Raw genomic sequence first — 16,671 nt, 5'->3', positions numbered from 1 at the left:
ATTTTATTTAGTATTGAAGTTACTTTTGTAATTTTTTATGAGATGCATTTCCTGATTTTCTTACAAGATTTTTGCAGATGCATCAAGGAGTTCTGAATTGGACTTCAAGGAGTGGTTTGAAAATAGCACATACCATCTATCTGCATTATTGCCCAGGAAGGTTATGGTATGTGGTGAGCATAATGCCCAGCTTCCTCCTCCCCATGCTTTGGCTATGATACAGACTAAAGATTCTACTGCTTTTCCCGATCCTTGTCAAAATTTTGCATTTCCTCCTCCTCCACCTGATGATAGGAGGCAAATTGGGCCTTGACGTAAGTGTAAAATTCACATGTTTCCAACCCTATCTTATTTCTTAGCTTCACAAAGTTGTATTATATCCTTTGCTTTGATCAGCACTTGACATAATGTTGTAATCTGGGTTGTGCTCTCTTTCATTTTCATTCAGCATGTCCTGTATGCTATGGTTCCTGTGGAGCAAGCAATAGCTCGTATGCCTAGAGTCCCGTCAGTGTCACCCGGGCTTCAACATTTAACTTATTTCCACGAGCAAATTCCCATGAAGACTGAAACTCACAGGGGTTCTGCATTTGGTGGGTACCCTTCTTTGGTGGAGAGGAATGCTTCGTTTGACATAAAAGAGCCAATGACTCTGCATTGTGGGTAAGTTGCACTTGTCATGTTGACACAATCACTTGTCTTATTTTTGTTGGCAGTGTCTTTGTAATGAACCCATATTGTATTGAAATGGATAATTGGAATTACACATACAATTATAAGAGTTCATCATTCTAATTGCTCCAAACTAGTAACAAATCCTTCAAAAGAAAGAAGTATAAATATAAAGGAAGAATGGAGGGAGGTTCCAAATTAATCTTAGCAACTAAGAAATAAGAGACAAGTTCATAGCATAATCCTAATTGAGTATTTCCCTCTTCGATATATTGGAATCTTCCTAGGGTCCCAAATGTAATTTGGCATCTTCTCACGTAGGTCCTCCAGCTAAGTTATATTGTTCGTTTGACATAAAAGAGTCCGAATGTTAGCAAAATTAAATCAAGTGAGTGAGTTTTAAACTTTGAATTAACGAAGAATAAACTCAAATAAAGCTCTCCATCACTTAAAATTCTTCTTGATTTCTTGACTTACTCTCGGGTGGTCTATGTGTAACATAAGCCCCCACTTGCTGTAAGACTGGAGTACTAGAGATGTCAAATTGTCCAAGACTAGATTAATCTACGTTACTAGCAAAGAAATTAGAAAATGATGACAAAACCAAGTCAAGTATCCTGACACAAATATTTTCCAAAAAATAACTTTCATCTGAACAACATTTCCAAGCATGTTTATCGGTCTGCAATCAAGTTTGAGCTATAAGCTACTATTGGGGTTTCCATTGTCAGAGTCACTGAAGTTAAAACGTTTATGTTTATCAATGCTTATCATCTAGTTCAAGGTATCCCTCAATTTTCATTTTTTTTATTCAGTTGTTGGGTCATGACCAGGTGACTACTAGAAAGTGTTGACAATCTCAAGAAGAGAAGTAATGCTTCTTGTTAAAATCCAAGAGAATGCCCATGGGAAATAACGTTTAAATGAGCCCAGCTATTTCAACTTATCCTTGCCCTTTGTATTATCTTTTCGTTTTGGGAAGACATCCGGCTGCACCATGTGGCCTCTATTGAATGCTATGGAAGTAAAAAATTATGTGACGAGAACTGATGGCTTTTTAGACAGTATAACTATGTCTTTCTTTGAACATTATTATTATATGGTTCGTTGAAATGATTATCTGCAGTTTATCTCATTAGAATGTTTTTTCTGTTATAATGAGCACCTTTGTTTGTTAATTTCAAAATAGTTAGGCATGTCCGTTTTCTTTTTTTATGTGTTGCAGGACCAGTTATTTCCAATTTAATGTCGCACTACTTTTCTACCAATTGGATAAATGAAGGTGGTGTGACCCATGCTTACTGATCCCAGTTTAGTCTCACACTACTCTTTTCCGAGCCAGGGCAAGTGAAAGTAACTAAAATTACATGTTGTGTTTATACATAGTTAGTTCTTTGATTGAAGAAATGAAGAGCAAGCAGGAGGATAACATCACAATTGTAGACACATAATTTTTTATCGAACTTAAGTTTTACCCCATTTTTAGAGCTTAAATATTTTTATAAAAATCTAAATTAAATATTTTGACTTTTACCTTATTTTATTAACTTTATATTAAAGGATTTGAAAACAACAAAAACATAATCATATTTTTTGGTAGGTTTTAATTTATTTTATTTTTATGTTATTATTATTAGTTTTTCCTTTTTCTTTTCTTTTTTATTTTTTTCAATTTTTTTTTTAAAAAGAAATGAAAATTTATAAAAGGATTATATGTTTTATTTTAATTTAGTTTAATAAATAAGCAATATTTTTTTTACTATTAGCTGCTTAACTTTTTATTAGTTTAAAAAGTATATTATATTAAGACTGGCGGTAATCCGCGTGGTCAACTTCAATCTAGTTTATTAGTATCCGAATTCAAGGAATAAATTCGAACTGAAATATGTACAAATTTTTATATAGTTTTATGACTGTATGGAAGGATCTATCCTTTTACCCGAGCAAGGGATCTGTCAAGATTTAATACATATTTTTATTGAGTCATGTGTCTATCAGTTCTAATCGGGTATAGGCGCCCTTTTCAACTCCTTAATGGGCTTAGAACCACGACTGGCTAGACGAAGTCACAAAGAAAAAACCAATACAAATAGTATCGAATCTGACTGTACCACCATCTCAGAACCAAGTCAAAAAACCATATATAAATTTATTTATATTTTGATAAAGTCTAGATCTTTCATGGTAAATAAAAGAGAAGTTAGTTATCCGACATAGATATGAATCTTTTGCCGGACATAGTCACAGCTCAGATCGGAGAAATACTAAAAGATGTAATCAGAAATAATATAATACCTTATAACGATGGCCAACTCCAAGGCCTATGATTGAACTATACAAGTTGTATTTACTTTCGGCCAATATCCGGTAAACTGAGAGCTTTACAAGAGAGATTTACAGTTGGAGAGAGAAAGTAGAGAGATGTGCGTCTAAGCTTCTACCTAATGAAATGAAAAACAAACTTATTTATAGAAAAATAAAAAACATTTAGTATCTTTGTACAATAATGTTGGGTCTCATCTGTCCCCTAAACAGTGTATCTATTGTTGATCAACAGTGTATCTACTGTTAATGGCTTTTTACTATAGAGATGCCTTTACAGTTTGTCTTTTTCCTTTAATTTTCTGAGTAAATCCTCCGTCTTTCTCAGAGTATCTTTTGATGTAGTTGCTTCAACAGGTTGAGCTTCTTGGATATAATCGGTAGCGTCTTCGCTTGTTTCACTTCTCATAGAAGTGTCTGAGTTCTCATATTGAGTGATGTTGAGGAGTAGACTCCTCTTGACTTCTTCCAAGTAGCTGTTGATCGTTGCTTCTTTATCTCCATCTTGAATGGAGATTTTTCTGGCAATATGCCCGACCGAGATATCAACAATTATTCCCTTTTGGGGAGTAATACCATATTCTTGGATCCTTTTTGAAATAAGATCCAACAGTTCTTGCCCATATAACGTTTTTGTTTTGGGATCCTTTTTCATTAATTTATCCCAAAAATTATTATAAGAAATTTTGTATAAGCAAGAAATTTGTTCATCGGTGAATCCCACTTTCGGGGTCCATTTGTGAATCCAAGGGACAGAGAATTCAATGAAGAAATAAATCTGGTCTATTTTTTCATGATAACAGATATGATCTGTATTGTATAACTCATTAAGGTCTAGAGAAACTTTAACCCATTCTTTATATAATTTGAGAAATGGATCAGGTCATATTTTTATAGTTAGGCCATGAAATGACCACCAATTTAAAAACCAATTAGGAATTGATCCTGCAAATATCATTGCACATACCTTTATAAACTATGTATGTTTGTGTCTATCATTATTATAATAGATGACTTTATCAAAGGCCTGAATGTAGTCCAGTATGTGAAACTCATAACAATTTTGTTTAGGCTGATTTGCCTTTCTTTCATGGTTGAGATACCCCAATCTTCAACAGATATAATCTGTTTAATTATCATTTTTGAGAAGTTATAAACATTCTCACTGGTATTGTAGCCTGAAAAGTGTTGGAATTCAACACTATCAGTACTTATCATAATGGTTTCGTAATACGATCGAATTTTGTATGACTCACCTGGAAAATATAAACCGTTGATTAGGTACTGCTGAAATATCTTCCAGGGTTCTTCTTTCCTCTGTATCTCAGAGTTTTCTAAAAGAAATATCATTTCTTTTTTTCATAAGACTTGATATCATCATTGTCTTCTTTGGCTATTGATGCAAAAGTATCATTTTGCTTTTGCGACAAATAAGCCTGCAGATGTGTGTATAACAGACTGTCTTCTGGGATATCTTCCAGATGTACCGAAGAAGAAGCCTCACTTTGGGAGATTTTTGAGTTTATCAAACTCATTCTTCCTCTTTGTATAACTGGGGCGTTAGAAGAGGATCCGTATGATGATCTTCCCCTTCCCCTTCCCCTTCCCCTTCCCCTTGTATTATCTCCCTTACCTTTGCCCTTAGTAATCCAAGGAGGGTCCATCCTGCAAACATAACATTTTGCCTTATTCGAATATATCATCATCATCGATAGACATAATTTCTTCATAAACATGTATAGAGAAATCTTCTCTAATAGTATTGTTGATAATTTTGCATATTATCAATTCTTGCAAATCTTTATTAAGGGGAGTAATCTTTAGAATAGTAACTAAAGTTTTTTCATCAACAAATGTTGTATAGAAACTCATGATGAATTTAAATATTCTCGAGATAAAAAGTCTGGAAGAGAGTTATCTCTTCCTTTTTTATATTCAATATTGAAATCAAAAGGAGCTAACTGGGCTTGCCACCTAACAAATATCAATTTTGAAGCATCATGTTTAAAATCTTTGTTAAACATGTATTTAACCGATTGAGCATCAGTTTTTATCAAAAACTTTTGATTATATAAATCATCCTGAAATTTCAATACACATTTAACAATGGTTAACATCTCATGAGCCACCGTAGCAAATTTTTTATGGGTCTCACTCCATTTTCTAGAATGAAATCTGATCAAATACTCATTTTTATCATTGAGATTTATTTGTTTTAATATCCCACCATAATCGATATTAGACGCATCTATCTCAATAATTTTTTGCCAAGCAGGGTTAGCAAGAGTTAAGCAAGATAAGAATTGAACTCGAAGTTTAATATCCTTTACCAACTTGGTATGACTATGTCCATGGTGATTTATAATCCTTTTTCAGCCTGTCATATAAAGGGGCCAAATAACGAGATAATTTTTTATAAAAAGGAGATATGTAATTTAAACTCCCTAAGAACATTTGTAATTGAGTTCTATAAGTAATAACATCAGGAAATTTTGACGCAAAGTCAATAGATCTTTGAATCGGGGTAACCTTTCCTTGGCAAATATGATGTCCTAGAAATCAAACATCAGTTTGAAACAAACTCATTTTTGATTTAGAGATGACCAAACCATTTTGTATAACAATTTTCTTAAAGATATCAAGATGCTTAATGTGGATTTTCAATGTTTTTGAGAATACTAAAACATCATCAATATAAATATTGGTAAAATCCAAATATGGATTAAAAATGTCATTCATGATTTTCTGAAATTCAGAAGGGGACATTTTTCAAACCAAATGGCATAGCATTCCATTCATACTGTACAAATGGGACATTAAAAGTTGTTCTATAAGCATGCTCTTTAAATATTTGGATCTGCCAATATCCTGATTTTAAATTAAATTTTGAAAATATATTGGCATCATATAATCTTGACAATAAATCTCTTTTGTTTGGAATAGGATATCTAATCCATTTCAAATATTTGTTTAAAGGTTTATAATTGATAACCAGTCTAGGGACACCTCGTTCCCTTTCAACAACATTATTGACATAAAAGGTTGTGCAAGATCAAGGTGAGTTTGAAGGTTCTATCAAACCCTTTTGTAACAAATTATCAATTTCTTTTTTGCAAAGTTCTACCAATTCGGTGTTCATCTGACAAGGACGAGAATTAGGGAATATCATTCTCAGAAAAATCATCTTCATATGGAAGAGTAACAATATGCTTTTTCCGATTTCAAAAAGCACTCGGATGATCAACACAAATATCAATAGCAATTTGTTCAGAAATCAATTTTATTTTTTCCTGTACTTTGGTTGATTTCAAAGTACCAAATATATTTATACTAAACAATTCTAGTTGTAAAGAATCAACATGCCTTTGTTTCATATTAATCAAAGCATTTATATCACGAGAAATAGAATCAGTGATAAAAGTATAATTTATATTTCTATTTTCATAAGTAGCAGTAAATCCTTTAGCAGTTATGCTAGTAAATGGATAGACAACATTTATATGGGGGGTTCCAAGTATAATTGGAAGGTATAACTGATTTTTAACCAAGAAAAAGAAATGTAGAATGCAGACTTTATTCTGGCAAATACAAGTATTAGATAATTTATACTTGATATCTAAAGCATGTCCAGAAGCATATTTAACCATGTGAGTTGTGTTTCAAAATACTTAGTAGGTACAAGACCTTCTTGAATATAACTAACATCGGCTCCGCTATCAATCATAGCAATATCAATTATTGAAAAACTATTATCAATTAAGATGGTGCATTTAACATACAATTTATAAGCAGTAACAATTTGCATCATTCCTAAAAACATACCTTGTCTAGGATCAAGATTAATAGGTTTTGCAAGAGCATCATCTTCAGCAATATTTTTTCCTTTGTTATTAACAGTTTCAATCTGAGTAAGTCTATGATCACAAATCATTTGATTTTGTTTAAGAGATTTAATCTCATTTTTTAATTTTTTAATTTCATCTTCTTCTTTTTTCGATTTTTTTGAAGAACTAGAACTAGCATTATTATTAACGGCTAATTGAATAATTTTTTCACGAAGATTATTATCAGTAACTTCTTTTAAAAGTTCTATCACATTATCAGATGTAATAGTATTCATATTCAAATCTTCAAATTGAGGTTGCAATTTATAAAATTCATCATTTTCACAAGAACAAATATCACCATGACAAGCATTGCAAGTATTCATATTATCATACTGAATACTATCAGATAATTAGGTGTGATGCACTCGTGAGGAAAAGAAAGTTATGCCTCTAAATGTCAAGACCAAGAATGCGGTTTTGCATCTAGATTTAAACTAATAAAAATTCAACAATAAAAAAGAAAATAAATAAATAAGCAAATCATGGCCTCTAGACACAAATTATCCAAAATATATTAAGATAAGTATAAGTCAATACAAGTGACCGTGCTAGAACCATGAGACTCGAGGAATGTCTAATACCTTCCCCTCGGTCAACAGAATTTCTTACCTGAATTTCTAGTTTGCAGGCCATATAAAGAGTCATTTCCTTTTGATTAGGGATTAAACTAAAACGTGACTTGAAACACCATAACTCAATTTCAAGTGACGACTCTTTAAGCAATAACATCACTTAAATTGAAAAAATCATATCCACTGTGCGCCAAAAAAAGGGGTGTGACAACAATGATGAAGAACTTCCTTCAGGTTCATTAATGATCTTCCAAGTGTGTCAATTCAGAGCTCAATCTTAATATTTTCATATACTTATGATATCTGAGTTTGTCAAATTTGTGCTCTCTCTACATTGCATTAGCATATAGCAGCATTAAAAAGGCACGGAGAACGTGTAATGGTGCTTCTCAATCATGGACTTAACATACACTTACAAGGTATGCCAGTCTCAATAAATGTCACTGAGATCAGGAGAAGAACTCAGTGCAATGAACCTGAAGGTTAATAAAACTTCCTGATTCACTTGCAAAACTCAAGGGCATTACAGGTATCTTTTCAAGCAGATTCCTTTATTTATTCTTCTTTATTTTAAGTTCTTCCAAAACTATAACATTAATCGGTCCCCCTTCTCAATTTTGTTTTTCTAGTGTTGGACTATCCTATCACTTTGTTTCTTATGCTAGTCATACACTGCTAGCTAGTTTTATAGACATCTAATCTATGTAGATTTTCTTTATCATCTTGCATATGTCACATAGTATCCAGTTAAAAGTAGTGGCACAATATACCTCTATACCAATTTTAATTAACTAGAATCTTTTATCAAGAGGAACAAATCGATTTGTCCATACTAACATGTGAGACTGATAACTATCACTTGGTTCCATTTAGGTAAATAGTGAGCATCCATTGGCCGAGGCAATTGTTGGATATGCTAAAAAGTTTAGAGAGCATGAGAAGAACTTTGAGTGGACAGAGAAATTTGAGAATTTGAATCCATAAGCAGTCAAGGTGTCAAAGCTTTTAACTGTCATAGGAAATTTATAGTTTGAAACAAGAGCCTGGTGTTGGATCAAGGCAGATCTAATTCCAGTTGATGTTGAAGCATTTGCAAAAACAGAACAATTGACACAGATTGCATATGCTCGTGATCCCGCGGGAGGGTGCCATAATTTATCTAGTGTAAAAATTTGTTGATCAATTTCTTTGTTTCTACACTGTTGAATGCATTCTTTTCTTTTCGATAATTCATAAATTTTTTTTTTACCATGGATAGACAAAGAAGTGGATGTATTGAGTTTGAATGTTGTTAAGTGAATGACATTGTTTTGAAATTGGTAAATTCGTCTATTGTTGCCTTTGAGCTTATTTCTCTTGTGAATTTTATTTTGTAGTTTTAAAATAGTGATTAACTAAATATGTGATTAGGGTGAATTCATGGCTAATTTTATTTTTCATGGTAAATGCCACTAAAATAAGTCTCCTTTACTGGCAATTGTTGTATCTTTACCGGCAATTACGAAAGGCACAAAATAGGCTTGATATTACATTTCTAAGGTTAGTTTTAATGGCAATAGTAATTGCCTCTAAATAAATGCCGCAAAAAGTAATTACTTTTAGCGGCAATAATATTGGTCTTTACCGGCACTCGTTATAAATGCCGCTAAAGGCTTTAGCGACATTGGATGCAATGGCATTTGATTAAATGCCGCTAAATATTTTTGCGGCAATAAGTATTACCACGAAAAGGAAAATTTATTGCCGCTAAAGGCCTCTTTTGGTTTAATGACATTTGTCAACAATAACAAATTCTACACAAAAACATGTGTTGTTTATACTACTCTAACCAAAGAATTTCCTCCATAATTTCATTACCCGTTGGAAAAACTAGCTCACCAAAAAAAAATAAAAATTATAATTATTTGATAGTTTTTTTATACTCTCCTTCTAGCGATTTAAGAAGCAAAGTTGCTAATACTCTTATTCAATTGATAATAATCAACCAGATAAATCTTTCTTGACACATTGTACTACAAATGGCTTGAACTTGAGTCCGGAGCCAAAATGTTAACTTTTTTCTTTTAAAAAACTAGAACGGCACATCAAAATTTTTTTAACCAAAAGGACAAAATCGCTCCATCAGGAGCAATTTTCTTCTGACAAAAGTTGACGTTGTTCCGTTAAAAAAAAATAAAAATCGCTGCGATTTTCTCAAAAAAAAAAAGAAGAAGTTAAATCGCTGCTATAGCAGTGATATTGGTTAAGATTTTTTTTAAAATCGCTATAATTCCAACGATTTTGATAAAATTAAAAAAAAAAACATAATTTTTTTTGATGTGTTTAATCTTGCCCTTTTTGAAGTTTTTTTTTTAATTCAATATTCTTTTATTATTATTTATGATATATAATTCAATTTTCCTCACGCTTCAACAATTTTATTGAGTATACATCAACAATAGGCATGAAAAACGATGCCCCTGCAGCGATGTAAGGAAAAAAAAATTAGACTTAAAATCGCTGCTGTGGCGACAACGATATTTAATAAAAAAAAAAAGAAAAAAAGTTTTTGGACAAAATCGCTGCTAGGGCGGCGATTTTTATTTTTAACGACATCATTGTGTCAGAAGAAAATCGCTTCGTCAGGAGCGATTTTTCCCTTTTGGTTAAAAAAAAATTGATGTGCTCTTTTGGAATTTTTGACAATTTTTTTTACCGTTTTAGCTCCGGACTCTCTTAAACTTCTCCTAATATTTTTTTATTTTTTATATGATTATTTTTTATATATTAAAATAGTACTCAATAATTTTTTCTAAAAAAAACTCTAACCTATTTTGATGGGGAAAATGTGGCTGCAAATTTGGGGGCTAACAACTTGCCTTGTCCCAACTCATTAGAGCCGCTCCTGGTGGGAGCTAATATGGTGGACAACAGTAATAACTAGTGATAATAGTGAATGATAACGTTATATAATGGTGGTTGATAGTGATGATTATCAGTAGTGATTGATGACTATATTAATGGTGGTTGCTAATGATGGTTATAAAGTGATAACTAACAATGGTGATAGTTTACCATTGAACAACGGTGAACTACAAACTTTGTAAGGATCCTTGAATAAATATATATTATAAAATCATAAAATAAATACACTTATAAAGTCATAAAATAAATACACTTGATACTTAAGATTCAAATCTAAGTAATTAATAGATTTGTTAAGTTTTTTATTAAGTACAAACAAATGAAATTTTAGATGATTTAATTTGGACTATGGAGAGTACTAGAGGTCACTCTTTATGCAAAAAAAAAAAACAACAAAAGAAAACAGTATCAACTATGTAAAAAAAAAGTTATGAAACATGATGAGAAAGATAAAATGAGCTAATAAGAATATGCCAACTAGGAACCATGCATATTATAAAATATGAATTCATCATTGTAAATTATGAAACACAGTTGCCATTGGTCCACAGTTTTCCTTGTAATCTGCTAAAATATTGTTGAATAAGGATATCAAAATGCAAAGATATAAGCATTGGATGCTGTCTTATAAAGATTGCCCATTGTTTAGTAGTTAGTTGCTAAATACTGTTTTCCACCTACTACTGTTTTCCTTTCTAATTTAAAACTTCATATTATTACAAGTGGCTTATAATTTTAATGTATTTGCGATTAATATTGCACATAATCAATTTGTTTGTATCTTTATATATATCTCTTTCCACTCTGGTTGTGCTTTAATTTCTGTTTGAATAGGAATCACAAGTCATCGTGAAGTCTGTAGTTGTCTAGATCTACTTTAATCAATACCAACATGTGTACATTGGATTTATGTGGGACGAGAGAATTATATTTATATATTATATTTCTGAAAAGGTTGGTACTTGCAATTTATATACGGATTAATTTGAAATACATGTGATAGACTTAAACAAAAGTAAAGTTATATATATTCTTTATTAAAATAAATGTCTTTTAAAATTTGAATGCAAAATTTGTTACAATACAAATATTTTATACAATGCACACTATTTTTAATACACCAAATCAAACAATGCATAACGAAGAATTTACGCATAACTAATACAAGTATAACTAATACATATATTATTAATGACTTTATTAGGTATTATTTTTATACACTCTACCAAATGAACCCTTAGTATACACTATACTCACTCAATATTCATCATTCCTTGGATTCTCTACATGTCCACTGGTATAGACTAAAACAAATGAGTAATAAAACCATTTCTGCTTTCCTCTGCCCCTTTGCAAATAAAATTAATTCTTCTGTCAGAAATATTTTATCTTCGACGTGAATCCAGATTAGTCCGCCCAAAACAGTTACCCAACGGCTCCAAAAAAATTAAAATTAATTAAATAAGCATCGCATCACTATAAATGAAGATGCTACATCTCCCAATTCAACTCACTCCATCCATAACGTAACAATGGTTCCCAAAGTAAGTTCTCTATCCTTATTGTTTCTTTCTTTGCTCCTCTTGTTCTCTCTCTCCTCAGCCAAAACACCTCCGAAACCTCGAGCCTTTCTTCTTCCAGTAACCAAAGATGCATCCACTAAACAATTTATCACAACCATTTACCAAAGAACACCCCTTGTCCCAGCCAAACTTTCGATTGATCTTGGTCAACAATTTTTATGGGTTGATTGTGATAAAGGTTATGTTAGTTCATCTTATAAACCTGTCCCTTGTGGCTCCATCCCTTGTAAACGTTCTTTCTCCGGTGCGTGTACTGAATCATGTGTAGGTTCTCCTTCACCAGGGTGCAACAATAACACTTGTGGACAAACTATTTATAACCCCTTTATTCGTACTAGCACTACTGGTGAACTTGCTGAAGAAGTTGTTTCACTTCAATCAACCGATGGTTCGAATCCTCGTAAATACTTTTCAACAAATGGAGTAGTTTTTGGCTGTGGTTCTACTTTCCTTCTTGAGAAACTAGCAAAGGGAGTCAAAGGGATTCTTGGACTTGGAAATGGTTATGTAGGATTTCCCACTCAATTGGCTAATGCTTTTCGTGTACCTCGAAAATTCGCTATATGTTTGACTTCATCCACAACCTCTCGTGGTGTTATCTTCTTTGGTGATAGTCCTTATGTTTTTCTTCCTGGAATGGATGTTTCAAAGAGACTTGTTTACACTCCACTTCTCAATAACCCTGTTAGTACATCAGGGTCGTATTTTGTAGGGGAGCCTTCGGTGGAGTATTTCATTGGAGTAACATCTATCAAAATAAATGGTAACGTCGTGCCAATAAACACCACATTGTTGGACATAACTAAAGATGGCAAAGGTGGAACAAAAATTAGTACAGTTGATCCTTACACGAAGTTAGAGACTTCGATTTACAAAGCTTTAACAAAGGCATTTGTTAAATCGCTTGCTAAGGTTCCAAGGGTGAAACCCGTGGCACCTTTTAAAGTGTGCTATAATAGAACGAGCTTGGGAAGTACTCGTGTTGGCCCTGGTGTTCCACCTATTGAGCTAGTGTTGGGAAACAAAAATGCTACTACATCTTGGAATATTTGGGGTTCGAATTCTATGGTGGCGGTGAATGATGATGTGCTTTGTCTTGGATTTGTGGATGGAGGAGTTGAATTTGAACCAACAACTTCTATAGTCATTGGAGCACATCAAATTGAAAACAACTTTTTGCAATTTGACATTGCTAACAAAAGATTGGGTTATACTTCATCACTTTTATTTAGTCAAACAACATGTGGAAACTTCAATTTTACATCAAAAGCTTGATGATTTTTAATCTGAATATCAGATTCAGATGAAGGAAGTGTTCTAATAGTAATTAATTTCTTTTATGTTCTATGGAGTTGGCCAAGAATAAATGTACTATATGTTTTCTTTTGGTTGTTCATTTTCTGACGGTCATAATGGCCTAGTCAATTATGTGAGAAAGTTACCGTTCTCCCATCCTTTTGAAAGAGACATCATAAATGTAGTGGGGTGTATGAGATATAATTTCCAACTATTTATGTAATCGGAAAATAAATTGGACAGTCTGCCTGTAAACTGTCCAAATAAAGCTTGTAGTGAAGGGGGCTTCTCTAATGGAGGTGCCTGAAAAATAAAGTATAAAGAGGCTTCGTAAGTGTACACAGAGTAGAACGATACAGGGATCTACTAAAGTGGAAACTGATTAATCAAAGCTAGGTGTATTGTAAACGTTCAACAAAAACAAACAAAATTTCACATGAGGCAATTACCATTGGAACTCCAAGACGTGTTTTCTTGTAGTTGATTCAAGGATCTTAAAACCTTTCGAGAAATGACACCAGCACATGTTATCACTATGATCACATTGCATGCCGCTTTCCAATTCCTTTACCCAATCTTTCAGTTCGTTTAATAGGACCTACATATTCATAACGTTTGGAAAATAGAGAATTGAAGATAGAAAAATATTAAAGTGAAGAATGAAGTCATAACATTGCGGGATACCTGTATAAAGTTATTATACATTAGTTCATCTGAATTCACTCTTACTAGCAAAGTCTGCGGATGAAAGTAACTAAAAATTTCATCAATCAAAGATTCATATCATCTGAATTCACCCCACTACATTTATGATGTCTCATACACCCCACTAATTAATATTTGCACTAATTAGTATTTATATATTTCAAAAATGAATAAATTAAAGTTGATTTTGGAACATATGTTATGAAATCTTTACATATCAATTTTAAGTATGATTATCTAAAAATTATTTATGGCTTGTTATTTTCTATTTAAGTTGCTTTTTTTTTAAAAAAAATTTAAAGATAAGGGTAAAAAACACTTATAAATTATTTCCAGTTTTAAAGTTTCATACCTAAATTATTACTTATTAATTTGAAAAATGCACATCTCTCTTTTATTACACTCTCATCATGCATCATGGTGTATGTAATACACTCTCTCTTTTATTTAAAAAATTCTCACATGACACTCCACATGGACAAAACATTTCACCATGACAAAAATTAAATAAATTATTAGTATTAGTTACAGTTAAAGATTAAAGTATTACTATTCCCCCACCCCCCAAATTTTTTAGTTTTTTATTAGAAAAAATTCTCTTAGAGAGAGAGAGAGAGAGTTTAGAATAGTATTTTTTACTTTTCGCAAGACTATTTTAAAAATAAAATTTTTGTTTTTTTATATTCGATACGCAAGTAGAATATATATCTTTCTAAAAATATATGTATATATCTAACACACAATGAGAAAAATGTACAAAAAATATAAAAATAAATTAGGAGTGGAGGGTTAAATGGGTGGAGTAGAATTTTTTTAGGAAGGAGTGGGGGAGGTGCTAAGGTCTGAATTTTTTAAAAGTATTTTATAAAAGAAATTTTAAAAAAATAAAAGGATGGAGAGTTTGTCGGGGATGGGGGTGGGGTGGGGTGACAAAAATATTTTAATTTTTTTAAAATAATAATTTTTTTAAAAAAATTATTTCTTTTTTTTTTTGGATAAGAATACTTTAATCTTTAGCTTTTAACTAATATTAATAGTTTATTTAATTTTTGTCAAGATGAAATATTTTATCCATGTGGAATGTCTTGTGACAATGTATTTGCAAGTAAAAGAGAGTGTATTAAAAACACCACTGAAGTGTTTTTCTCAAACTAATAAGTGATAGTTTAGGTATAAAACTCACACTCTTAATAATTTATGTATGAAATTAAAAAAAAAAGAAATAATTTAAATGTGTTTTTGATACTCATCCCTTTTATTTATATATTCTAGAAAAAAAAAATACTACAATATACAAGAATTGTAAAACACTCGTCTCAAACCCCATTTATAAAACTACATTGTATATTATTATATTTTCATTCTTCTCCTCGTTCATCAAAGAACAAATGGGATTTTGGAAAAGGAAGCTGGAGCACCATGGTCTGCTCAAAGTGTGTGCACACCTTCTTCTTTAGAAACACAAAGGAATTCAAACTCCGAATGCATATATCAAATTTAAATTAATCAAAATTTTAATATGAAAATCAAACTTCGAGAAATAAAATAATTTAACTTATCTCATTAATTATATTCATCAATGAGAACTGGTGGCATTATTGATTAGTTTGAGAATTTAGACTGCGTCATTATTACTCTTCTGTTTCTTAGTTAATCCAGATTTCCATATTTGTCTATACTCTATGCTAAATGATTTACATAAAATAAGGTTTTGTCTGTAAAGGGGCAACGTGGAAGGGGACAAGAAATTCAGATAGGACATTGATACATAATTAGTTTACGGGAAGTGCTAAATTATGGCCAGAAATTTTGATTAGAATTTGGCCAGAAAATTAAAACAACTAGTAATATTTTTTTTTTAAAAAAAATTGATCTTTTTTTCATTTTTTAGTTAAAAGGGTAAAAATATTTAAAAATGTAAAATAACATAGATAAAATATCATTCTGACAAAATTTTCACCAAATTTTCTGGCCAATTTTTTTTTTCCATAGTTTACTCATGCAACTTGCACTTTGGATATTACAACTTTTCTTCTCATTTGTAAGTAATGTTTTAATATTCCTAATAACTCGTGCTTTCCTTAATTACTTTTTTGTAAAATATATTTTTTTGTAGCCTTTAATCATTTTAATCAACCGACTTTAAATGAGTCCCAAGATTCAGATGAATTCGTTGCTTTGATAATTGTAGCCTACTCAAAATTATGTATTTTAAGACACATTTTAAAAGAATACTATGTACAATCTTTCGATATTTTAGCAAAATAACTGAGACTTTTTTTCTTTCGTCAAAATTCTCGAACTAATAAGCAGAGGCTAACCCACTTAGTGGATTAAAAGTACATCTGCACTCATTAACTTTGAAAAAACTCATATTTATAGGTGTAAATACCTTGCAGAATTATCATATATTTTAGAAGGACTTATTTAGGTTGGATCAGTTGGCCAGCGGGCAGCTTAGACTCATGAGCTTCTGTTGTTCGACCCGAGTTTGAACCTTCGTTGCTACATCAATTTCGTTTTTAATTAGTTGGCAAGTAAAAAATTGCATAAAACATATAGGTGGCAAGTTTCGCAATCTAAACTATGCAAAGTGGTGCCTAAACCGCCGGTCCGCAAAACGAGCCCTCGAACTATATATACAATGTAATTCATATTTATTCGTTAGGACATAAGTTCTATGGGTATTTAATAAAATTCTTAGACGAGACGGTGTTGCGTTATATCAAG

General features: G+C 31.6%; 2 protein-coding genes across 2 annotated transcripts in view; one reads left to right on the top strand and one right to left on the bottom strand.

Moving 5' to 3' along the window:
• LOC125869835 (uncharacterized) overlaps nucleotides 1-16,671 on the bottom strand; it is a 525,520-nt gene that overhangs the window by 434,623 nt on the left and 74,226 nt on the right. The window lies entirely within an intron of this gene.
• Nucleotides 11,890-13,447, top strand: LOC125869744 (probable aspartic proteinase GIP2). The gene has a single exon (XM_049550188.1). The coding sequence runs from the start codon at nucleotides 11,890-11,892 to the stop codon at nucleotides 13,213-13,215; it is 1,326 nt and encodes a 441-aa protein (XP_049406145.1). The 3' UTR covers nucleotides 13,216-13,447.

The sequence above is a fragment of the Solanum stenotomum genome, chromosome 1 (genome assembly GCF_019186545.1).
Source record: "Solanum stenotomum isolate F172 chromosome 1, ASM1918654v1, whole genome shotgun sequence".
Lineage (NCBI taxonomy): Eukaryota > Viridiplantae > Streptophyta > Magnoliopsida > Solanales > Solanaceae > Solanum > Solanum stenotomum.
Note: the sequence above shows the minus strand (reverse complement) of the source record. Positions and strands in the feature narration are given on the sequence as shown.

Excerpts from the sequence above, each read along its gene's own strand:
- LOC125869744 (XM_049550188.1), top strand. The coding sequence starts at position 11,890 with ATGGTTCCCAAAGTAAGTTCTCTATCCTTATTGTTTCTTTCTTTGCTC.